Source organism: Vulpes vulpes, chromosome 3 (genome assembly GCF_048418805.1).
Source record: "Vulpes vulpes isolate BD-2025 chromosome 3, VulVul3, whole genome shotgun sequence".
Taxonomy (NCBI): domain Eukaryota; kingdom Metazoa; phylum Chordata; class Mammalia; order Carnivora; family Canidae; genus Vulpes; species Vulpes vulpes.
The window spans coordinates 117,253,201-117,270,805 of record NC_132782.1 but is presented as its reverse complement, the minus strand read 5'-3'; the positions used below and the strand labels follow the sequence as shown (position 1 = coordinate 117,270,805).

Genomic DNA, 17,605 nt, shown 5'->3' with positions numbered 1-17,605 from the left:
CTCATGAGTTTTGATCAAATTTCTTTGTAACTTTCTTTTCCTCTTGCTCTTTTTTCCCCCTCTCTTATTTGGAGGATTATTATTCCTTGGGGAATCTACAAACTGAATTTTGCCCCCAGGGATTTATTTTTCCCCCTAGGCTTCTAGACTTCTTAAATAATTCAGTCTCCTCTTCCTGTTCCTCTGTCTGAGCTGAGGGAGGAAGAAGAGAACACTTTCCTTAAACTCCATTAATGTTTTACTCACTCTGAAGTGTTTAGACTTTACCTCTTACATGCTAGTTTTTTTGTTTCTATTTTTATTGTAGGTTTGTTAACAAAATGGTAATGTGTTACATGTGTTTATATCACAGACCAGGTTTTTTCTGTCAAAAAGCTATGAGTAAGCAGGGTGGAGATATGTAAACTACTCAGAAGAGATCTTTTTAGGAGATAGTGGTATGTGGTGGGGGGACTGAAATCATTCCTCAGCTCAGCTCTGCACTTCTAACTACAGTGGAATGAGTAGGGGGAGTGACTTCATTGTAAATTCTCTCAGCCCTGCCTGGAAAGATCTCTTCAATACTTCTCTTAAAATAATGAAACATATAATGTGCGTGTCAAGTTCTTTAAGAAGTGGAGAAGCATTCTCTCTCTTAACTTCTTTCTTCAGGATGATGCCCGGCAATTATTTGTTTTGGCTGGCAGTGCCGAAGAAGGAGTCATGACTCTAGAACTAGCAGGAGTGATTAAACGGTTATGGCGAGACGGTGGCGTGCAAGCTTGTTTCAGCAGATCCAGGGAGTATCAGCTCAATGATTCTGCTTCATAGTGAGTAATTTTTCCATAATAGAAAATAATTTGGTGACACTAAGAAAGTTCAGGGTCTGTCCTTGACAAAACGTTAAGTAACAGACACTTTTAGAAGTCTGTTGCATGATTTCAGGTTAGGGTAAAAGCCCTTCGTCATTTTGTATGACTTGGAGAACAACATTGCCTCTTGGAATGTAAATGGGAGAATTGGTACCATGAAAAAGTAGCTCCATGGTAGTTTATAATAAGTAAGTCAAAGAGGAGAGAAATCTTTTGCAGCTGGATCCTGGATCTCTTCCAATGCAGTTCCTTCTGCATAAGGACTTTGCATTAATTGCCAGCTAGTGAGGGAAATTAGAAATGTGATATCCCTTTTTATGCATCCAACTCTGTGGCTGGCCTGCACTATGGATTTCTCTGGTACTAGTCACCACTAATAAATCTTTGGCCAGATCACAATAGTAGACTTTGTACAGAGAATGTTGAGTCTTAGTAAGAAGTCAAAGCATCTATTTGTCAAGGGAATTCTGTTAAGTGTTAAATAGTTTGAGAGAATGTGTAATTAATACTTGTGTGAGGCTTTGATGTGATTTGCTTCTTATACAACATGTGTATATATAAGATCTATATTCTGAATGTATGTTTTTAATGTGCCTTTTGGGAACTTGGTGAGTTCTTTGTACCTGTATCTATCTCTGTTCTAATTGGAGGCACTTTTAAGCATTAAGGTATTTTCTCCAATATTCACATTTTTTCATATCTTTCATTCTTATTTAAGTTGTTGTAGGAAGAAGTTAAATTATATTTGAAAAACTTAGTTATCTTGAAATGAAAACTTAACCTTAGAAAAATTTTAGGATTCTTGCCCACCTTTTTTTTGTTTTTGTTTCTTCGTTTTTCTTTTTTTTTTTTTTTTAATTGGAGTTCAATTTGCCAATATACAGCATATCACCCAGTGCTCATCCCGGCAAGTGCCCCCCTCAGTGCCCGTCACCTAGTCACCCCAAACCCCCCCCACACACACACCTACCTTTCCACCACCCCTTGTTCGTTTCCCAGAGTTAGGAGTCTCATGTTCTGTCATCCTCACTGATATTTTCACTCATTTTCTCTCCTTTCCCTTTTATTCCCTTTCACTATTTTTTATATTCCCCAAATGAATGGGACCATATAATGTTTGTCCTTCTCTGATTGAATTATTTCACTCAGCATAATACCCTCCAGTTCCATCCATGTCGAAGAAATGGTGGGTATTTGTCATTTCTAATCTTGCCCACCTTTTAATATTTTTTAGTTGCATATGTTGGTAGTTTCAATAATTCTCCCAGTAGTCATGAAAGCTAGATTGTTATTTTATTTTTTTTTTTTAATTTTTATTTATTTATGATAGTCACAGAGAGAGAGAGAGAGGCAGAGACACAGGCAGAGGGAGAAGCAGGCTCCATGCACCGGGAGCCCGACGTGGGATTCGATCCCGGGTCTCCAGGATCGCGCCCTGGGCCAAAGGCAGGCGCCAAACCGCTGCGCCACCCAGGGATCCGACTTTTGTTATTATTTTTTATCATACATTCATTAAGCTCTAAATCCTTCAACTACACCAGAGAACATGCGATTTATAAATTTTTTTTCTTGGGGATCCCTGGGTGGCTCAGCGGTTTGGCATCTGCCTTTGGCCCAGGGCATGATCCTGGAGTTCCAGGATCGAGTCCCACTTGGGGCTCCCTACATGGAGCCTGCTTCTCCCTCTCTCTGCCTGTGTCTCTTCCTCTCTCTCTCTCTCATGAATCAATAAATAAAATCTTTTAAAAAATAAGAATATAAAAATAAATAATTTTTTTTCCGTAATATTTGATTGAGACTTGCCTGATTCCTTAACATTGATGGTAGTACTTAGTTTTATAGAGGCTCATTAATGATTCACTTATAATAGTGCTACCTGTTCTTTAGTTTTCTAGCCAAAAACTCTTTAGGAATCTGAAATTACCAAAAATTTAACTTAGCTTAAAAAAAAAATTTAACTTAGGGATCCCTGGATGGCTCAGCGGTTTGGCGCCTGCCTTTGGCCCAGAGCGCAATCCTGGAGACCCGGGATCGAATCCCACGTCGGGCTCCCGGTGCATGGAGCCTGCTTCTCCCTCTGCCTATGTCTCTGCCTCTCTCTCTCTCTCTCTCTCTCTGTGACTATCATAAATAAATAAAAATTTAAAAAAATTAACTTAGCTTTGAAGCCGTCTTTTAATTAATTCCCTGAATAAATTTCTTGGAAGTATTTACAATGTTTTTGACTTAGATTTTAAAAAACCCACAACTTTTTTTTTCCTGAATAAAACCAGAAAATATTCTTATTGAACATAGTTCTCATTTTCTTTTTTTTTTTCATAGTTCTCATTTTAATTTTAGTAATTCAAACACCATTCTCTAATGTCCCATCAAATGTCAGAACATACAAATGACCTATTAACTTTAAATGTCTGAGGGTTTTTGTTTTGGTTTTTCTCAATTTTTTTTTTCCAAAATTTTTTATTTTTAAGTAATCTTTTCACCCAACATTGGGGCTTGAACTTACAACCCTGAGATCAAGAGTCACATGCTCTACTGACTGAACCAGTCAGGCACCCCAGAAATCTTTTTTAATAAGAATGACATTTCCATATTTGTTTCCTTTTAATTGGCCTTCACAGCTTAATTGTGGTAGAATTAAAACCCCCTTTGTGTGGCATTTATAAAACCTACATTAATTGTCCTTTGCTAGATTCACATTTTTTTCCTCATCATTTCTGTGATACTGAAGCTCTGATTTTGTTCTGCCACTTTATTTTTTATTTTGTATTTTTTTAAAAGATTCTATTTATTTATTTATTCATGAGAGACAGAGAGAGAGGGAGAGAGAGAGAGAGGGAGAGACACAGGCAGAGGGAGAAGCAGGCTCCATGCAGGGAGCCCGACATGGGACTCTATCTCAGATCTCCAGGATCATGCCCTGAGCCTAAGGCGGCGCCAAACCGCTGAGCCACCCAGGGATCCCTTGTTCTGCCACTTTAGTGACAGGTTCAGAATCTACTTTTGGCAAGGAACTAGTTTAGGTTGTTGATTTGGTGTGTACATGGTTAGCTTCACCAAGTAAAAATAAATGTGTTTTATTTAGTTACCTAAATGATTTGGATAGGATATCCCAAACCAACTACATTCCAACTCAGCAAGATGTCTTGCGGACAAGAGTGAAGACCACAGGCATTGTGGAAACTCATTTCACCTTCAAAGACCTATACTTCAAGTAAGTCATTATTTTGCTAGATGTGTGAATTACAAATATCTTTCCTTTAGTTTGTATCTTTAATCAGGGTAAAATTTCTCCAGGCCATATTCTTTGCTTTAAAAACCTATCATCAAAACAACCAACTAACCAACCATCATATTCATCAGCCAGTATTTGAATTTTAACTGAATGAGGGCCCAAACCTTTCTTCTTTCTCCAAATAGCATCAAATACCTTTGTCTATTCGAGAAATTTAAATTCAAAATTAGGTTGTAAATATCAATAAAAGTAATCACATGGTTATCAATTTATTTTATTTTTAATTTTAGTCTTTTCACCTGCTTTTTTGTTGGAATCATCAAAACAGGTATTGAATGTTTGTTGTTTAGAAGGGGTAACAATAATACTAAGTATAGGTACTTAGTGATGTGGCTTTGTTCTGCCATTTTGATATTAAAATAGAAATGCTTTACTCACCAGTGTTGATCCTTCCTTACCGAAGCACATTTCCCTTTAAGTTTAGTGGAATGGAGCTAATATTATCATGGCTCTTGGACTGATTTGTGCATAATGTCATGTACAACTAAGTTCTTAATGTAGTATGAATGGAAAATTGATATAGACATAGAGGTATTTTGGTAAAGTATGATAACATAAAAAGTGGTTTTAGAGAGAGAAAATTCTAGTACATGAATACAAAGGACTTTCTCATTAGCATTAGTCTTTCTAAAATAGGCTTCATCTTGTCTCTGTGTTAATGGTCTTTTGTAAATAACTGTCTTTTTGGTTCCCGTTTTCAGCTTTTGTGACCTTTAAGATTAGGAATAAACTTCTCTTCAATATACAATGTTTGTTCCAGCTACCTCATTATGCTTGTATGTAGTCTGTGATAGTCATCACTTTTGCACATAACTGTAATTTCTAGCTGAGAGCTTCTCCATGTTCTTCTCTCTGAAAACAGTTACTTCACAGGATTTGTGAAATCTACACAGAGTTCAGGTATTACTAGATACCACTTGAGGTCTTGAAATCTTAATAAACCAAAACAGATCTGAAACATGGTGCAGGAAAATAGTTCAGCTGAATATTAGTAGAATAGAAGAGCTGCTTATTTTTTTAAGACTGATATTTAACTAGAGTAGCAAAGGCCATATGAATTTATCACCTGTGCAACCTATAAGAATGAGATGTCTTTTTGTGTACTATAAGATCAGTAATCCATTTATAATTAAATGTGGTGAACTTTATTTAGTGTGGGAAACATTCTTGTTGATGTTGACATGGGTTGATCTTTAGTTGGGTAAATCCTGTTGGTCTTCTTGTGTCAGAATCAGTAGCCAGCTCTAGTTAAGATGCTACACCCACTTTATTGTTGGTATAGAGATCTTGTTATGAAGTACTATCACTTCTTCCTTTTCCTCTTCTCTCTAGGCAAAACCACTATCCATTTATTCAAACACTTATTGAGCATCTGCTATATGCAAGGCATTGTGTAATTGCTTACTTGCCTCTCAGTTATGAGGTAATGTTTATAACATGTTGATCTGTTAGTGAATTATATTGTAAATGTTAATATGTGCTAAAAGCCAACCCTTGGGACGTCACGGTATTCTGCTACTTTTATGGACTTTGTAGAAGACAACAGAGGGATAAACTGAAATTATTGCTGTACCAACATGTGTCTCCCCTTGAAAGATTTCTGTAGTGGCATATGTGATGTTTGCTTTCCTAAAACCTATTATATGATCTTGTATTAAAGCCAACTTGTGATTGCATCATTCCAAGTGTCATGTCCAAAGGCTGAAAAAAAACCTATGCTAGATCAACCACAAGAAAAGACTGGGTTGTAAACTCAGTTATGTCTTATTTCTCTTGATCTTCAGGGGAAAAGTCTTTGGAAATAGACATTGAGTCACTTTAGATCTGGCATACTAAACCAGCTTGGCAAAGTTTACCTTTTAAAATTTTGTCCTTGTCATTAAACATCTATCTTCAGAGCATCTAATCATTTGTATACATACCTCCTCAGATGCTGGTACTAGCTAGAGGTAGAGCACTGCAGGTGTTCCTCTTACTGTAGGAGGTAGATGAGGACACTGTTGACAGAAGCGCAGTAGTTGGGCCAGGATGTCAAGTAAGCCCCCCAGAAGGGAGTGGTGTACTGAAACTAATCAGGAGTGGAACATAAAATCTGTGAACAGCTGAGGCTTTGTTATTAATTAGATTCAACTAGGACATAGAGTTGGGAAATAGTGGTTACGTTTTGTTTCTAGATATTGGGCTCTTAAGAGTCCTACCCTGAAAAACAGTTTACTTTCCCCCCGTAATTAATCTCTGAAATATTTTTTCCTTAAAGTAAGGAAAACATACCTCAGTTTAAAAAAAAAGAAAGTTAAAAAGTAAGGAAAACAAACTTTCTGGAAGCAGAATGCAAGTTGGAGATTTCTATTTTTTATTGTTCTCTTTGACTAAAGAGGTAAACCATTTTGGGGAGTCGAATGGTGTTATGGCTAAGAGCCTGGGTGCTGCAGTTACAGTGCCTGGGTTCAGAGTCCCAGTCCCCATTTGCTAGTAGTGTGCCCTAGACCCAGTTATTTACCATACCTGTGCCTCAGTTTCTTCATCTGTGCACTGGAAACAGTAGTACTAGCAGCAGTGTTGTGAGGGTCAAAGGAGTTAGTGTACTTAAGATGTTTAGGATCATGTTTGGTACCATGGTAAACAATAAATGTTAATATTTTGTTACTATTATTTTAAGTTGTATTATTTAGCTCTTTATTTTTCCTGTCCTTTTCCCCCCTCCTTCCTTTAGTCCATTTCAGTGCTTTTTCTGCTGACTTTTGGCACTCCTGATAACAAACTTAAAGGAAGTGCAACTAGTTACCTAAAATGAGGATTTTGATTGTTCCTAGATTTTATTTTCTCATGTTGTTCTCTTTTACTTTTAACCACAGTATTAGTGTGACTGCATTTTATCTGCTCCTTGTTTGTCTTTTCTATTATAAATGGAGTTTTGAATATACATTAGTGGGAAGTTCTCTAACCACTTCAGTTTAGGGAGAGGTGTATTTGTGACCTTGCTGAATTTGTGCATTCTTTCCCTTTACTCAGGATGTTTGATGTAGGTGGCCAAAGATCAGAACGAAAAAAGTGGATTCACTGTTTTGAGGGAGTGACAGCAATTATCTTCTGTGTGGCCCTCAGTGATTATGACCTTGTTCTGGCTGAGGATGAGGAGATGGTATGTGGATCTTCTGTTTAACGTAGCCGGGAAGTAGAAAATAATTCTTAGGAAGATGTGCATTCATTTGCTCATTGAACCAAATCTTGATTCCTTAATTTTTTTTCCTGTCAGTGAGATTAGACTTAAAATATTGATCTGTGCCCTTCTTATTCTTTAAGAGGTAGGACAGCACATTGAGTATGTGGGCAGGATTAAGGCCTCTTGTTAGCCAGTCTTCCCACTTCCCAACCTCCAGGGATTACGAAAATGAGGATTGATTTAGCTTTTGTGTTATCAGTGTCTAGCTTATTTCTGTGAGTGCCATTCAGTTCTTCTAAAACTTATTGGTCTGTTTTTTTCATGAACAGTTCATGCACTTTTACCTTTTGCTACTGACATCATTTTCCCCCCCTCAGAACCGAATGCATGAAAGCATGAAACTGTTTGACAGCATTTGTAACAACAAATGGTTTACAGACACTTCAATCATTCTCTTCCTCAACAAGAAAGACCTTTTTGAGGAAAAAATAAAGAGGAGTCCATTAACTATCTGTTATCCAGAATACACAGGTAAGGGATCCTGAATGATTTTGTTGGAGGTACACATCTTAGATCAACACTTCAGTGACATTGTTAAATTTGTCTTTTATTTTGAACAATGTATGTGTGTCCTTATGGAGAGTGTTCACTGGTAGTGATATTAGCATTAAACATGTGATTAAGACCCTTTAAGTCTAAAGTGCTATTCCAGATATAGTTGAGTTTACTATGTATATTATATTTCTATCCTCATTTTTTGAAGAAAATAGAGAAAGATAAAAAAATAAAAATTTGGTGTATTTTCTTTTTTCTAGAGGAAATGACATTTGGAGTGAGATAATGAGAGGATGAATTAGAGACCACTAGGCAGACAGAGAATTAAAAGCTTCTTAGGAAGAAGGAATAGTGTATATGAAAATAGGGAGGTAAAAAAAAAAAAAATGTCATGAGGGGTGCCTGGGTGGCTCAGTTGGTTGACCATCCGACTCTTGATTTCAGCTCAGTTCTTGATCTCAGGGTCATGAGTTCAGGCCCTGCATTTATTAATAAAAGTAAGTAAATTTGTTAAAAAAAAATTTGTTTTTGGAACCTAGAAAGAATTTGATATTGGCAGAGTTTAATGTGATGGGAAAGAGTCATTAGAGTGATAGGCAGAGATGCTCATGGAGGGCCTTGTATCTCATGTGGAGATGGTGGGGCGTTATTGAAGGATTTTGATTGGGGTACATGATATAGTGGAAACTGTGCTTTAGAAAGATAAGCAGTAAATAGCAATAAAGATAGTAGGGAGTTGAATTAGTAAGGAGTCTCTTAGGATGCAAATAAAAACTTTAGGTGAAGATACAGGGATATATCCTAGAAGCCAAGGGCAAGAATGCAGACATATCTTAAGACTGCATTTAGGAGAAAAAAAAAAAAAAAAGAATACATTTAGAGGGGCATGCCTGGGTGGCTCAGCGGGTTAGCACCTGCCTTCGGCCCAGGGTGTAATCCTGGAGTCCTGGGATCGAGTCCCACATCGGGCTCCCTGCATGGAGCCTGCTTCTCCCTCTGCCTGTGTCTCTGCCTCTCTGTCTCTCTGTGTCTTTCATGAATAAGTAAATAAAATGTTAAAACAAAAAACAACAAAACATTTAGAGGGCACCTGGGCAGTTCAGTTGGTTAAGTGTCTGCCTTCAGCTCAGATCATGATTCCAGGATTCTGGGATTGAGCCCAATTTTGGGCTCCCTGTTCAGTGGGGAGGCTGCTCCTCCCTCTGCCCCTGTCCCTTATTCCTGTGTGTTCTCTCTCTCAAATAAGTGAAAAAAAAATTTTTTTTAAAGGGAGTTCTTCCTTTAAAAAAGAGGAATGAAAAAAAAAAAAAAAAGAGGAATGCATTTAGAACTAAGAAATAGAAAGCTGTCAAGGACTCTGGAAGCACCTTTTCCCTGTCTCTTTTTTTCTCCTTCTCTCTGTGTATCTTTATTCTTCTCTCTGTTTACCAGCCTTCTGTGCTACTCACTTTATGTAATACAAGATGGCCCTGCCACAGTATCTCTCCTGTATTCAAAACACCAGGTTAGGGGCACTTGGCTGGCTTAATCAGTAGAGCATGCGACTCTTGGTCTCATGTTGTAACTTTGAGCCCTGCACATTGAGTGTAGAGATTATGTGGAAATAAAATCTTAAAAAGAAAAAAAAAAAGAAGACCAGGGTACACTGATAGTGGCTGGCCCCAAGTTCAAATTCCTAGGAGAGAGATTCTGGCCAGTATTAATTTAGGCAAAAATCCTTAGCCCAGTCATTCAATTAAAGTTAAGGATACAAATATGAATGCCAGGGCTGCACCACTATAACCTTTAGATCAGAGTTGGGTATTTTCAGGGAAGAAGAACATATGTTGGCTGAGCAGACCCTGTAAAGGCTTTCTGTAATGAAGTAGAAGAGTGTCATTAGGGTAAGGAAGTGGGAAGAGTACTCGTAGAATTCTGCCTTGATTGGCTGCTGGTGCTATGATCTGAATTGATATTTAGGAATCTTGATTTTGAAGCATCTGTGGAAAATCCAGATGGGGGTATCTAATAGGTAGATACATACGTGGCCTTGGAGCTTTTATGAGAGATTGGGGGTTAGATATATTGATTGGAGATCATGTATAACTACAACATAGAAATGGATGAGATGACATGGGGTGATGATATAGAATGAGGACAGAAAAGACCATGGATAGAATGAGAATACCAGACTATTGGCAGGAGAGAAAGAAAGGTTTATATTGGATACAAAGAGAAGAACCAGGAGAGCCAAATTATAAAAAACTGAGAAACTAAGAAGCGAAGTGTGGTCAGTAATGTTTAGTGCAGACAAAGTAAGATACACATTGAAAAATGCCCTCTGAAGTTAGTGGTCCAGGAGATGGTGAGTGTTATTGAGAGCAGTGTCAGTGAGAGCAGAGCCAGGGCAGTGAGTTTTTGAGTAGGAAGTAAAGAAATGAAGACAGGTGTAGCCTACTCTTGAGCAGCTTGGATTACAGGAGAAGGAAAGATTTAAGAATGTTCATATGTGGGCAGCCCCGGTGGCGCAGCGGTTTAGTGCCACCTGCAGCCCAGGGCATGATCCTGGAGACCCCGGATCGAGTCCCACGTCAGGCTCTCTGTATGATGCCTGCTTCTCCCTCTGCCTCTCTCTCTCTTTGTCTCTGTCTCTATGAATAAAAAAAAAAGAAAAGAAAAGAATGTTCATATGCTTAGAGGTAAGATTTTATAACAAGAGAAGTTGTAAAAAGTAGATGTAATTAATGGAGCAAGATTTGTAAGTAGGTGGAATTCCATACAATAGAATGATAAAAAGGAATAAAGTACTGATACATGCACTTACTTGTATGAACCTCATAAATGTTATGCCAAGTGAAAAGAAGCCAAACACAAAAGGTCACATTTATGTGATTCCTTTTATATGATATATCTCAAATAGGCAAATCCATAGAGACAAAGCAGATTGGTTGGTGGTTAGCGGGAGATGGGGGAGCATAGAATGAGAGGAATGAAGAATGATTACTTAATGGGAATGGAGTGTTTTTCTGGGTTGGTGAAAAAGTTTTGAAACTAGAGAAAGGTAGTGGTTGCAGAACATTGTGAATACACTAAATGCCACTGTATTGTACATGTTAAAATTGTATGTTATATTAATTTCACCTCAGCTTAAAAGAATCTTGGTAGAGGAGTTAAATTTAGAACTGGAAGGAAGACCACTGTAAGACCAAAGGTAGAAATATGTGGGGATATAGGTGACTTCTAAGTGAGGTGGTCGGCTCAAGAGTCGAGGTATAGTTTAAGCCCCTGGCCCTTGTTTTCTCAGGGAAGTTGGCAGTGTGGCCAGAATCTGGAGGGAGGGGAGAATTAGGGGAGTTCATAGAAAGTAGCCAAGTTTTAAAGCGGAGAGAAATCTTACTTTAAGTAAGAGGATTGCCAGTGTTCTGACTGAGAATCTTCCACAAAGCAAAGAGCCCTCAGTGTCATATCCTTTTTTGGAGTAGAGGGGGCGACCTTCCAAGACTGTTTTCCATTGACTTCATTTTTCTTTTAAGAAGTCTTAACAGTCCTCATTGCCCAAGGATCACTGTCTGTTCCTGCCAGACAGAATTCACTTCTCAGTGCTGTCTTTCCTTGAATTTACAGAAGTTCTGCTCATTTCAAGAAACCTATTTCAAGCACCTACCAACCTATCTTCCATTGTTTCTCTAAGTATTCTGTTTAAATAACACTCCTTTCTTTCTTAAGCTTTTCTTTGTTTAGTCTTTTTTTAAACACTCCGTTTTTGGCATTTGTTGTCATGCTTAATGTCACTTAATTTCATAGATGTTATTTGTTGAAAACAGCCTCTAGTTTACAGGAGTGAAGACTTGTATTTTCTTTGTTGAGGTTTCCTGTTCTAGTCAGTTTCTAGGGCTATTCTAAAGGTTCACAGGTAGATGAGATGGTGTAGGAAGCATGTGGTAATGAGCGTTAATTACAAATGTTGAAAATAAGGTTTACTTTTGAGTCTCTCCCCCCTTTATAAAAAAAATAATAGCTTTATTGAGATGTAACTTATATGTCACAAAAATACATTTTAAAGTGTGTAAATTCAGGCCCCTTTCGCTTTTACATGTACTGGTTTACCTTTCATTGGAGTTATTGCTGAAAGACTCTGAAGCTAAGCCCTGGCCCCCTTTTTTAAAGCCCCCTTAAAACTGGTATGATTTTGAAAAGAAGCGTGATTAACTGTTTTGAATTGTTTGAAGATCGCTCGGAGGAGCACGGGCTCTCTGACCTTTTAAACAATTGTGTTCTAGCAATGTGTCCTGCTACTTCCCTAGTCTCCTTTATGCATTCTAGGTTTTTTAGCTGAAAAATCTAAATGAAAGGAGGAAAAGAAAAGGTTTTGTTTCCCAAGATCTTTTTTTGTGATAATTTTGTTTTACTTAGTCCGCTCTCAAGAAAAGTCTGATGATTGTAGAATAACCTAATGATTACAGAAATAAAGAAATCTGTCTTATATTCATTTGGGTTATATTCCCTTAGGTGATGGCCTGACTTAGTTGAATTCAGGCAGCTGTTAGGATTTGAACTGAGAATATTGGTTGTCTGCTTCAGGTTCTAATACATATGAAGAAGCAGCTGCTTATATTCAGTGCCAGTTTGAAGATCTGAACAGAAGAAAAGATACCAAGGAGATCTATACCCACTTCACCTGTGCCACAGACACCAAGAATGTGCAGTTTGTTTTTGATGCTGTTACAGATGTCATCATTAAAAACAACTTAAAGGAATGTGGACTTTACTGAAGAGGGTTGGATGTTAATAAAAGGTAAAACTTGAGACAGTTTAGTTCTAGTGCTATAGTGATGTCTCTTGACATTGTAAGCTTTTCTAATTAAGAATGTTCTTCTTTTCTAGTTATTACAGTGTGGAGTGTTGAGACCAGACTTCTTTTGCTGTCTCAATGGGCAGCTACAAGCATGAACGGGACCAGGGAATGGCAGCAGCATGCAGAATCTTAGCACTCTTTAGCACAATCTTCTGTATTAGGGAACTCTTAATTGACATGAGATGCTAAAGTCAGACATTGGAATTGGAGCAACTGTAAAGTATGATTCGATCATCAAGACATCACTTGGATTTCATAATCTCAAATGTTTAGGGCCGATGTGAAGTTGAGGTGCTGCATTCCAGAACTTTAATATGTAGCTTACTCTTTTTTTCCTTCTTAACAAACCACCAGTAGTTCATTTTTAAAGGTTTTTTTTTTTTCATCCAAGAGAATAATGTGACTAAATTTTATTTCTTTGTTTGCAAAAGAATCTTTATTAAAACACAACCTTAACTATGCACATGATGTGGCCAGATCATCTTGAAAATATTCCTCTTAGTAGGAACTCTTTGTTTCTAACTTTGGTATGGTCAGAACATAATACTTCCATAATTAATTCTTTATGGTTATTGGGGCTATGATTATAGCTTTTTTGGATGAAATTTATGTTACTCTCCTGCTCAAAGTACCATTATGTTTTCTAAATGGTAATCACATTGGAGAGTTCTATAATAAGATTCTAGCTAAGTTTTGTTTAAGCTTATGGTTTAAGGTTAACCTGGTTTATGCTGATTACCAAATTACTAGGTAAATGCTGATGTAGTATGTAAAGTTAGCTTCTTGGATACAGACACACGGGGCAGCTGTTGATTAGAAATGCAAATTGCTAAATTCCAAACAGAAACAGTGACTTTGCTGCTACAGATCTACTAAATTGACCACTTTGGTTCTTGCTTGTTTGTCTCAGTCATAGGGAGTTCTGTAAAAGATGCCCCTTGTTTTCCATCTTCCATGGCCTTTTTTGTTGGGAAACATCTAAAGTGTATTAACAGTGCATGCTTTTACTTTGTAAATGTGGTGCCAAATCCCTGTTTGCCATTGTTTTTATTGTAGCAATGTTAATTGTAGTAATCCTTAGTACCTTCTTTTGCCGAAATGATTGCATTTTGGGACTTTTTCCACTATGTTGTGTGTACAGATTTGAATCTGTTATAGTTGGCAGCAGTATTAAAATGGTGAGTAAAGAGTCCAGGTTTGTTCCTGTTTGTAACTAGTCCTTTCTGGAAATATTTTCTTCTTTCTTTTTGTCCCTGCTAAATGTGCTTTGGCCTTTGTCTCAGAATGGGTGTAGGTGGAGGGTTCCCTGAAGGGCGAGGCTAGTCTTTGGTGTAATAGTATTGTTGAATCATGGCCTGACTGAGGGTCTTATGTCCCATCTGTGTAAGTGACATGTAGTCATAATCCATTTTCCAGGTTTACATTTTGGTTTTGTGTAGAGCTTTATTCACATCAGCCTTTTGTATAATGTACAGCAAATGTCCTTAAATATTGAATGGGCCTTTGGGGGAAGGCAGATGAAGAGAATGTATTTTGAACATTCCAGATCAGCAGTTTGAGCAGTGCCTTTTGGGGTCCAGTCTTTTTGGATTGGATTCTGTGTCATCTTTGAGTGACCTTTTACTAGTTTAAAAAAAAAAAAAAAAAAAAAAGTTGATCATCAAAGCTGGTTCAGAAAGCAAGCCACAGCAGTTCAGTGCCTTTATTGGAATTTTTATTCTTTTTTGGGAAAGTATAACTATGTAGATGGTATAACTGTTATTATCTAAACAGTTCTCTTTTTTTAGGGTTGGGAAAATTGGATCTAAAAATGATCAGCTCCAATTGGTGATTAACTTATGCACACATAAGTTGATAGTTCCTGTTCACTTTGAATATATCTTTTCCTACTGTATCCTGTCATAGAAGATCATCTGGAAATGAGAACTAGTGGAATATTGTTTTAATCATAGTCTTTATATAGTCAGGGCTAATAGGATGGTGTTTTGATAATCCAAAATAACAAATAATCTAAGTAAGTTAATTATACTTTGAAATGTACTTTGTAATTTCATTTGAATACATCTGTCTGATATGTTCATTTTTTAGCTTTTAATGTTAATGAAAAATAGTTCTCCACTATTCTGCCTTTATACCATTTACCTTTGTTCTATATTTACATGAAGATCACCCTCTACCCTACAGTCCATATAACTTATTTAAATGCACAGTCTTTGAGGATACAGGAACACAATTCAAGCCAGTGGTTTTCAAATATGCCTTAAGTCAAAATCATCAGGATCCATCTCAGCGATTAACTCTTGGTTGGTGGGCTAGTGATCTATAATTTTTAAAAAGTGATTCTGGTTATCGGCTTTGCAAATCACTGTTGTATTTTGAAATAAAAGATGTTTTCTAATAGGCGAGTCAGCGTGCGGGGGTAAAGAAACATGTACTAGCCTGGAGAAAAAGGATTGATATTTGTAATCAAAGAAATTAAAACTTGCCTTGTGTGTGTTTTCTGTGGAGAATGCTGGAGGTTTGTGATGGACCACATTTCAGTATTCATGTGGCCAGGCTCTGGACCATCTAAGAAACCAGCATATATAAGAAAATTAAATTTTAATGAATAAAGAACAGTAAATAGACCCCAGTATGAAGGACTGCAGCAATAGCTTTATTTTGTTGACAGTCACATCTTCACCTGATTAAAATCTTGGGCCGTAAAAAAATACCATTCATTAGGCTGAAGGTAAAGAGGAAGTATTCTTAATAGCCAGTCTTCCTCAACTATGCATATAAGTTCAAGACTTGCAACAGATTTCACCTCCTGGTATGAAAATTCCAAGGACTTTTACAGTTATTCTTATATAGTGGATTTTGGGGTGACATTTCCTTTTGGATAGTTTGAATTCTAAATCTTTAGTTCAGTGTATCATTTTATTATTATTTCCAGTAATGGATTGTTATTTTTTACAAGGTGCTGCATTCTAAGAATAGATGGACCAAATTTAAAAAACTATCTTCTTGCCTTGTTTCTTACTCTTATGTGTTCTTCTATTTGTGTTTTACTACATGCACATTTTAGAGCATTTAAAAATAACTGCTGGTTCTTCTAATTTATTTGCCCACCTTATATTCTTATATCCTGGCCACTGTTCTCTGATTTGTAGCTGTGACTCTATTTGAACATTGCTTGCCTAGCGTGAGTAGTTACTTCATATATATATATATACACATTTGTTTAGCATAGTTCTGGAGTGTCCTTTTGCAGAGCTAGTTGCTGTATTGGCTGCTACATATAAGGTAAAGTTAGTCTTTCAGTCCAATTAAAAACATCCCTTTGGTTGATCTTTTTCCCTTTCCAGATGTTCAAAAAACCAATCTTCTACTCATTTAAACATACCTAGCAAAGCACAGATTTTCTTCATTCTTACTGCTTGTGAAATCTTTCATATCTTATACCGATTTTAAGAACAAAGTAACTTCAGTTTTCCAGTACTACCAGGTCATCTTTGTGTTCTTCATGCTTCATAGTACAAGCCAGAGTTCTCACCTGGACCAGTCATGGCTCTCCACATAGCTGTATTGTCATCTAAGCACAAGAGAACACCAGGCTGCATTGAGGCCTGAAATTTGAAAGTTAGTTTTACTGTCATCTATCAGGAAGTAAAAGGTGTAGGTGAGGCACTGGGGAACAGACTGGATGGTCCGTGATCTTTGTTCCTTTACCTTTGGTTAGTTTTTAACTATCCTCCCCCCCATTTCCTCATAACTTATATGAGTTACCTCTGCTAGGAGAACATACTCCAGAAAAGTTAGGACAGGACAGTTTTTTTTCTGATACTGTGTCAGGCTTACCTACCTGGCTTGACTGAAGTTTTCTTAGAAATGAGAGAGAATACAGAATGTTATAATAACAGCAGAGACCTGAGGTGCAAGATTAACATGTATAGATCTCCTAAATGGAGATGTTGAAGACAGATCCTGGGAACATGTATTTTAGATAAATTCCCTATGTGGTTCTGATGAAGCCAACCTGGGCCAACATTTGCAGATGACTGAATAGGACCTAGCGTTAAAAATCAACACAAATAGGGGTGCCTGGGTGGCTCAGTCTTAAGTGTCTGACTCTTGGTTTCAGCTCAGGTCATGGTCTCAGGGTCCAGAGATTGAGCCCTTCTCAGTCTGCCTGAGATTCTCTCACCCCCTTTGCTCCTCCCACTCATACTCCCCCCCCCCCTTAATAAATAAATGAAAATAAATAAATAAGTAAATAAATCTTTGAGAGAAAAAAGATCAACACAGACATGTAACCATAAAGTCACTAGTAAATGAGGCATATTTTATTTACCAATAAAGAAGAAGCATCTTTTGTATGTGACCTTAGAGTGCCTTTCACCAAAAAAATTAGTATGAGAACTGTTTAGTCAAAGAACATTCCTACACTTCTGATACAGAGTATTTAGTTTTTATATAAATTAAGACAAAACAAGAACTTAGAGTTTCCAAACATTTGGTTCATTTGTGTTACTGCATTTATTCAGTGAAAATTGAAAGATACATCAAAGTAAAGATAAAATCCTGTGACAGAGGTCTAACTATATATATGTAATAATATGAATATTCATTTACAGTTGGTGGGTAAAGAGCAGACTGGGAAGTCTTTTTGAGAAAAGGCTTGGGAAGGGGTATGGAAGGCAAATGAGGAGTTGAATAGAAAAATCTTTGTGTGCTCTCTGCTAATGTTTTCCTGAAATTTAGTGGGAATCAACAAGGTAGTAGCAGAAATAATCCAGTACTAGTAAATACGCTGTTGGGATACACCATCTCAATGTTTTAGCATCCAGATTTAAGATCTTTGACAGATGGAATATTAAATTCTGTACAATGTGGTTTATCTATCTCCTATTCTCTACTACCTGGCT

The 17,605-nt window shown here is 37.1% G+C and overlaps 1 protein-coding gene across 1 annotated transcript in view; it reads left to right on the top strand.

Annotated features, from left to right (window-relative positions):
* The window catches only part of GNAI3 (G protein subunit alpha i3), a 39,230-nt gene extending 25,340 nt beyond the window's left edge, over positions 1-13,890 (top strand). Inside the window, exons 4-9 of the mRNA XM_025996378.2 lie at positions 652-809; positions 3,937-4,065; positions 7,159-7,288; positions 7,687-7,840; positions 12,425-12,638; positions 12,728-13,890. Coding sequence (XP_025852163.1) covers positions 652-809; positions 3,937-4,065; positions 7,159-7,288; positions 7,687-7,840; positions 12,425-12,615 — 762 coding nt within the window. The 3' untranslated portion in view covers positions 12,616-12,638; positions 12,728-13,890. The remainder of the gene's footprint in view (positions 1-651; positions 810-3,936; positions 4,066-7,158; positions 7,289-7,686; positions 7,841-12,424; positions 12,639-12,727) is intronic.
* Positions 13,891-17,605: the final 3,715 nt, after the last annotated feature.